Source organism: Beta vulgaris, chromosome 3 (assembly GCF_026745355.1).
Source record: "Beta vulgaris subsp. vulgaris cultivar EL10 chromosome 3, EL10.2, whole genome shotgun sequence".
NCBI lineage: Eukaryota > Viridiplantae > Streptophyta > Magnoliopsida > Caryophyllales > Amaranthaceae > Beta > Beta vulgaris.
In genome coordinates, this window is record NC_079204.1 from 43,762,456 (window position 1) to 43,770,848 (window position 8,393).

Genomic DNA, 8,393 nt, shown 5'->3' on the forward strand with positions numbered 1-8,393 from the left:
CACACACCATCCAAGGCATGATTGGTCCAGCATTCCAGACCAACCAACTCCAAAGGCCGATTACTCCAATAATAAAACTAAGTAAATCTAACTTTACTTTTTACTAGATCAACCAAAACCAACCCTATTACTCAGACTCTAATTCTAAACAATTGACAAAGCCTCCCTTTTCACCAAGAAAAAGAGGGAGTCCTACACAACAAAGACAAAAAGCCAATGCAAGTGTGCAACCCATCCATGATCCATCAACCTCCACGAAAACATTTGAAGTTTTGAACAAATGTGGTAAAACCCTAAACCCTAGAACTAGAACCTCCTACTTCTAGACTCTTCTTCACACATCCTTCCTTTAAAATCTCTGCACACCACCTTCACTCCATCTTCCTCTTCTTCCATTTTCTCTCTCCTCTCCATTTCCATTCTCCGCCCAACTCAGACCATGTTTCGCGCAGCCGCCGCTCTCGCTTCCCGAGCTCGCACCACCACCCGCTCTGTAAGTATCACTTTATCTTTCATATTCCTACATTATTCGATTCGTATTCTTACCATATTATTGTTATTATCATCATCATCATATTTTTTTATTGTCTATACTTATGTGTATTTCTTGGGTAGATTGGTGGCAGTTTGAATTTTAGCAGAAATTATGCTGCTAAAGAAATAAGATTTGGTGAAGATGCCCGCAAATCTATGCTTAAGGGTATCGAAGAACTTGCTGATGCTGTTAAAGTTACTATGGGACCTAGGGTAAGGTTTTCTCGATTCGGGTTTTTCAGTTAATTATGTGTTATTTGGATCTGCTGATTGGTGTGATTTGATGGGTTTTTTGTTGGAGATTTTTGATAGAAATGGGGGAATTTGAATGTGGGTTTTTAATGATGATATGTGTTATATTGAGTGAATGTTATTAATGGTGGTATTATTTGTGGGTGTACAGGGGCGTAATGTTGTGATCGAGCAAAGTTTTGGTGCTCCTAAAGTTACAAAGGATGGTGTAACAGTGGCTAAGAGTATTGAATTTAAGGACAGATACAAGAATTTGGGTGCTAGTCTTGTAAAACAAGTTGCTAATTCTACCAACGATGTTGCCGGGGATGGTAAAAATCTAACCTTTTTTTTTTTTATCTTGCCAATGTAATGGCTAACTTTGTTCTTAATGATTTGTTTGTATAAGTAATGCTTTTGTTTCCACGAGCTAGTTCTGTGTGTTTCCTTTTACTTCTTTCTCTTGCGTTGTTGATTTCACAGCTCCTGAATTTCGATGTTGTAGTCCTGCATTGTACAATTAAAATGTGGTAGTTGGGTATATGGAGCTAATATTGCATCTATACTGTAGATTATGTGAACAGTTGATTAGAGATGCTTCTCCGAGGACAGTGTTATAGGAAGCATGGGTGTAGCTTTCTTGAGTTAGAATGATGGAGAATAAAAGATTTTTAGTTATGATTTGTGTTCATGTGTTCTCTTTTGTGGGGTTGTAGGCACAACCTGTGCTACAGTTCTTACCAAGGCAATATTAATTGAGGGAGTAAGGTCAGTTGGAGTAGGAATGAATGCGATGGACCTCAGAAGAGGCATGACTATGGCAGTTGATGCTGTTGTAAATTACCTTAAAAGTAGAGCGAGGATGATCAGCACCTCAGAGGAAATCGCTCAGGTTTGTGATGAAATCTTCTGAAATAGGTTTTTGTATCCGGATTATTTGTCTACTTGGGTTTGATTTTAAATTTTTCCATCACCTTGAATGTTTTGTAGGTTGGTACCATTTCAGCAAATGGAGAGAGGGAAATCGGTGAGTTGATTGCAAAGGCTATGGAGAAGGTGGGCAAGGAAGGAGTTATCACAATCCAAGTAAGTCATTTCTTTTTACAGCCATCTGCTGTTATTAGAATGTTTATGCTTTTCTTTTGATAGGTTTGTTCTCCTGATTGTTCCAAGAGTTGGTTGTGACATTATTTGTGAATATAGGATGGCAAGACATTGTTCAATGAACTTGAAGTTGTTGAGGGTATGAAGCTGGACAGGGGTTACATTTCTCCCTACTTTATTACCAACCCGAAAACCCAAAAATGTGTATGAACACATATTCCCTTTCTTGTTGTGGTCTTTTGTTTTCATTTTGGTGCTAAACATATACATATGTCTGATTGTTGAATTTTTTTTATATGTTTTTTTTGTAGGAATTGGATGATCCACTTATTTTGATCCATGAGAAGAAAATTACCAGTGTCAATGCTGTTGTGAAAGCCTTAGAGTTTTCATTGAAGGTATAGAGAGAATCATAGATTTCTTATACTTCTAGTCCTACATATATGAAGTAAGCCTCCTGTCAAATTCCATTAAGTGAACTTTCTTCTTGTTACAGAAGCAAAAACCCTTGTTGATTGTCGCCGAAGATGTCGACAGTGAGGCCTTGGCAACTCTTATCCTGAATAAGATCCGAGCGGGACTAAAGGTATACTTGGATTAGGTTTACCTGTGATTCGTACTCCTTGTTTCAAGAGGACATTTGAGCTAATGTTGCTACTCTCGTGTAACTCTTTGTCTTTACAGATCTGTGCGGTTAAAGCACCTGGATTTGGAGAAAATAGAAAAGCCAATTTGCAGGATCTTGCGACACTTACTGGTGGAGTGGTAAAAGGCTCATCTTAATTGCTGAAGTTTGAAGTCATGTTAATCTAAGGAATCTTTGGAAGAAAAAACTAACGTTTTCCGTTGTGCAGGTAATAACTGAAGAGCTTGGCATGAATATGGAAAAACTTGAAATGGATATGCTGGGTTCATGCAAAAAGGTGAGCTCTAGTCTTAATATGCTTGGCTGATGATGACTGCTCTCATTTCTGTAATCTCATGGTATATAATTCTGTATTGGTGCTTTATCAGATCACTGTCTCAAAGGATGACACCGTGATTCTTGATGGTTCTGGTGATAAAAAATCCATTGAGGAGAGATGTGAACAGGTATGTTTAGCCTCTGTTACATGTTCTGGTTTCATTTGTGGTTAGATGTCCATCCGCCATTCGTATCATTTGCTCTCGACATCTGAGATATGTTGCTACTTTTTGGGAACAGATTAGATCTGGTATTGAACTAAGCACATCTGACTACGACAAGGAGAAGTTGGAGGAGAGGCTTGCTAAGCTGTCTGGTGGAGTTGCTGTTTTGAAGGTTTGTTCTGTTTGGTGATGGTATAATTAATTCCGCTTGAGAAAATTTTCACCTCTTGTGGGTGCTTCTTCTTAAGATTTGTTTCCGTTTTCATGTCTAGATTGGAGGAGCTAGTGAAGCTGAAGTTGGTGAGAAGAAAGATAGAGTGACAGATGCTCTGAATGCCACTAAAGCAGCTGTTGCTGAAGGTATTGTACCTGGTGGTGGTGTAGCACTTCTTTATGCTTCAAAAGAGTTGGACAAGCTACAAACAGCCAATTATGACCAGAAGATTGGAGTACAGATCATACAGGCAGCACTGAAGGTATGCGCTCTTTCTGTCTAAAACTAATTGCGACATCGTTCTTAAATCAGGATTGGTATACTGGACTTCTCCACAAGTTCCTTGTTACACCATTTAGGAGAAAGACAATTGACTACATTTTCAGAAGATAGTATGTGAAGTCTTGATTGATTGGACTATAGGCAGATTAAGGGAGTAAATCAGCTCAGGAATTATGCTAATTGATTTGATTCTGATGCTTGTGTTGTGTTGCTTTGGGTAAATTTTCTTTTTCGACATTTTTGGAGCTGACAAATGGGTTGAGTCATGTTAGTAAGTGAATAGTTACTCCCCTGACTCTAATGCGACTTATTTGTTAAAGAGGCTTGCAACTTTTTATGGATCACCTGACTAGTTTATTATTAAACCCATGTATCAAAAAAAAAAATATATATATATATATATATATATATATATATATATATATATATATATATAACAAATTAGTGTGATACACGTTCGTCAAGCCCACATATTAAACATATAAATACCAAACAAATTAGGGTGATATCTTTGTTACTCCACTTTCTCTAGACGAGAATTATGTCCAAAACAATCCTAATACAACAACTATGTCAAGGAACACTAGGATATTGATTATAGTTTAGCAACTAAACAGGTCATTGTTTTGGGTTTGTATTTAGAATTAAAATCTCATTCTGGAGCAACTCACTTCGATGATTTGAGAACCCTAACCTGCTAATTCCATGGTAGTGGTTTTATATTATTTGAAGTCAGTTTTTAGAGATGAAATTTTGTGTTGGTTTAGGAGAAATATTTCATGGTGAGTATAAATAGTTCTTTGGTTTGTGGAGTTTTCCAACTACCCACCCAGGGGGCTAGGTAAGTTAATTGATGGGAAGTACCATTTCTTTTGTTTATGTTGATTGAATGATTTTCGATTTTCCACTTCCCATGAACTTCTGTTTTCCATGTTTTTTCATACAACTAAACAAGCACTAAAAGATGTTATCAACCCAATTCAACCATCTCTCTTTTGCAGACATCCGTTCACACAATTGCTTCAAATGCTGGTGTGGAGGGAGCTCTTGTTGTTGGCAAACTACTAGAGCAGGAGGACCATGATCTTGGTTATGATGCTGCTAAAGGTATTAAGCCACTTTCACCCTCATTTAATGGTGATTGATGGTTCAATCACTTGTGTTATATATGCGTATGTTACTAACTGTGGGTTGATTGAGCAGGTGAATATGTAGATATGGTCAAATCCGGAATCATTGATCCATTGAAGGTTATTAGGACAGCTCTGTCAGATGCTGCTAGGTAAGATTAAATCTTGCTTGTTCTGCGTTGTTTTTCTCTTCTTAATAGCCAAATTCTTACAAGAGTATTGAACTTAATGATTTGATGCAGTGTGTCATCCTTGATGATTACCACTGAAGCTGTCGTCGTCGAGGCACCCAAGGATGAGAAGGATTCAGCTCCTGCAATGGGTGGTATGGGCGGTATGGATTATTGAGGTGTTTGGTTGAATACGTGGGAGAATCATTCTCTATGCTTTTGCTGGATTTTGTTGATGCTTTAGTTTAGGGAGGAAATTGTGTACAACATAGTAGGAGAGAATAGTTTGTAGGATCGCTTGCTAATGCAAGACATGAGCCATGTTTTGATTGCATCGGAACAAGGAACTGCGACTATTGTTTTCATTGGATGACGATGTTTGGAGTGGAACCTGTGCTTAAGTGTTGACACAGTTCTGTTTCACTGGGAATATTGTTGTTTACTAGCGGAGCTAGCTAAATTGGCACTAAAAATAAAAATTGGAAATATGATTTTTTTCTAGCTCTGTACTTGGTGAACTGTGTTTTCGCATACTGATCGATTCATCGCTCCTAAAGGTTGTTTTGAGGTACTCTATTTCTTCGGATAGCATGGGTATTTAAAGGTCTTTTAGTAAATTGTTAGCATTCAAATATATGGCAGAGTTTATCTAATTAATCATACTTATGATTCTGGAGATTTTTTTTTTTTTTTTGGGTACATAATGTGATTCTGGAGATCTTAACATACAGTATTTCGGATTTGTTCATGATAAAAATAGCATGGCAGAGTTTATCTAATAAAATTTTAAGATTACTAGACAGAAATGGACTGAAGATGTGGTTTGATAGCATGATGTTACATTTTGTAAATGGTTAGGGAATACACCTTTTCAGGATTAAGTAGTGTGATATCGACATACACGTGATATGTTTCATATTTTTTGCACGTATTAATTTTTTTTTGAAAGAGAGATTTTATTAATTAGAGGCTAAACGGAAATAAGATATAATTAAACAAGGTTAAATCAAATCCGTCTTCGAAGAAATTATAATGAAGCATATCGAGAGGAAATTTATCATTTTGACATAGTTTGGGAGGAGTATTTTTGATCGAATTATGTTAACCGCATTCGAGATTTTAATACATTCGTGTTGACTGTTGAGTCTTGAACTTCAATCCATAAGAACAATTTTTCATATCTAAAAACAAAAAAATTACACTCACATGTCTCACAACTCCCATAAGGGAGAAGGGAGGGAGAAGGAGATCTTCATAATAGAGATTTAAAAACTCATAATACGGTTTGAAGAAATCCCGTAAAGAGATATTAATTTATTCAATTGAACAAGAAAATAAACTAAAAATTGAACATAAAAGGAAAAACGGGGTTTACCATGGATGAAATCATCCATGACAGTCCCTAACCGATGAAGAAGGAGTAGGGAGGCTAGGGTTTTAGAGAGAAAAAAGAGAGAGGGGAAGTTAGGGTTTTTTTTCGCACGTATTAATAATAGTTATAGATGTTATGGATTTTTTCACTACTTCTCTCTACTTCATCCGTTTCAATTTACTTGTGACCCTTTTAAGATCACAAACTTTTATGCAATTTTTGGAGAGGAGAGAAATAGAGAAATAAGATAAAAGGGTTTCATGTGATAGGAGAGAGATAGAGAGAAGTTATTATCCAAAATGAAAGTGTCACAATTAAACTGAAAATTCTTAAAATAGAAAGTGTCTAAATGGAAAAAAAAAAGTATTTCTTCCTCCCCTAGACGGCGCAAATGCAAAGTTTATGAAAAATAGGAATTACTCCCCTCCCTCCATCTCCTACAAAACAAACGCCTTATAACCAAACCTTTTTCATGAAATATTCTAGAAATTTTATAGATTATACGAAACACACACTTATCTCAAAAATCATACAATCATACAATCATACCATCAACCTCTAAAGTTCGCAACATATCTACCATTTACCCTTAATGGTCAAAAGTCTATAAATATATTGACCTTGTTTGATTATTGACTGTTGGCTATTTTATTTGGATGGTTTAAGTGACGGTTTGTATTGGTTGTTTGTGTTGGTTGTTTGACTATTTTTGTTTTATAAACATGTTTGGTAAAATTGGCTTTTGACAGTTGGCTGTTACACTAAAATGACCATTATGGACATTGATTTTTTTTTTCATTTAACTTATATATTTTAATAATGATCCTCATTATTATTATTATTATTTGAAAAAAATAACAAAATTTTTGGGTAAAATATAACTAAATTCATAAGAAAATAAAAAAACTAAGCAATAATCAAGATACACTAGAATATTAAGCAGTTTTTCGAGTAAAAAAAGTCTTAAAATTCTACATTCCAATGTAGTTTCATTCAACAATAGTCAAGATCTAAAAATAAATTACTTTGTATATGAAAGAATGAATTAGAAGCTAAACACCTTTGAGAAATTCTAGTGCACCGTGTCTTTGGTGGCAAATTACTCCAGAAATTGTAATCTTGCTAGTTGTAATACAGTAGAATGAAACTAGAAGATGGCAAGTGAAGTTTCTGGGAGGGGGGACGGCATTTGGTTTTTACTTTTTAGATTACCATAAGGGTATATTTGTAAAAAGCCAATAGTTAGAAAGAAAAAGCTACTACAGGTAGCTTTTGGCTTTTGGCTGAAAAGCCAACAAAAAAGGCACAAATCAAACATAATTTTTGACTTTTTGACCAAACTAAGAAGCCAAATGCCAAAAGTCAGGCAAAAAGTCATTTGCAAAACCCCCTCATTGACTAACCATATCTACCATTGAGGCATTGAGGCATTGACCCTTAACCCGTCCTTAGTTTTCACACCTTAGTTCCTCCTATCTTTTGCAGTTGACAGCTCTTTTTGCTCAAATCTGTTTGCTTTTACCATTTTATTAGTGTGTTTCCAAGATGAGGGTAAGATTTAAACATGTATTTCCAGGCTTCTAACATCGTTCATAAAGGTAACATGGCGATCTTGCTTTCTCCCTTTCCATAATGCTCTGCTTTAACTAAGTCAACTACCTTTTCAGCTGGCTTAAAATCTATTGATTATTAGGTTCCATCCAGAATGGTTTGAGAAGCACTACGTTGATCCTTCTCTTAAGACATTGGTAGAAGTGAAATCAAACTTCAAGGATAAGTTGTCCACACTCCAAGTCACATGGTGTTTGCATCATTGCATGTATCACTTATTCACTTTGCAAGCTGCTTAGCTGAAGTGGTTCTATTACCACTGTAAATTAGGTACCATTAACTCAGAAGCCTGCTTCATGATTTTACTCATACAAGTTTTGATAATTGATAAATAGCTTACCATTATCAAGTTGATCGTGCATTAGACATAAACTGAAAAAAGATGGGCAACTTGAAAAACAAAACTGACTGTTTGATATTTGAAGTGAAACCTGTTAAAGTATTCATGCAGTTGCTAAGGCCATGACAATGATGAAGTCACAAGCATGCATGTGGCCGGTGTTGTAATGAAGAAAAAGTGAGACAGTTTCAAACATTAAATGTAACTCACCATGATGTTTGAAGTTCTAAACTCAATTAATTTTTAGGTTGATAGTGTCTGAAAATTTCCGTTCTTA

At 35.7% G+C, this 8,393-nt stretch overlaps 1 protein-coding gene across 1 annotated transcript; it reads left to right on the forward strand.

Moving 5' to 3' along the window:
* The first annotated feature begins 232 nt into the window (after positions 1-232).
* LOC104883629 (chaperonin CPN60-2, mitochondrial) lies at positions 233-5,294 on the forward strand. Its single transcript, XM_010668176.4, has 16 exons — positions 233-493; positions 616-747; positions 938-1,097; positions 1,482-1,657; positions 1,756-1,851; positions 1,969-2,073; positions 2,181-2,267; positions 2,366-2,455; positions 2,554-2,634; positions 2,724-2,792; positions 2,884-2,961; positions 3,074-3,169; positions 3,270-3,473; positions 4,495-4,600; positions 4,697-4,775; positions 4,866-5,294. The coding sequence occupies exons 1-16, from the start codon at positions 440-442 to the stop codon at positions 4,969-4,971; spliced, it is 1,719 nt and encodes a 572-aa protein (XP_010666478.2). The 5' UTR covers positions 233-439; the 3' UTR covers positions 4,972-5,294.
* The last annotated feature ends 3,099 nt before the right edge of the window (positions 5,295-8,393 follow it).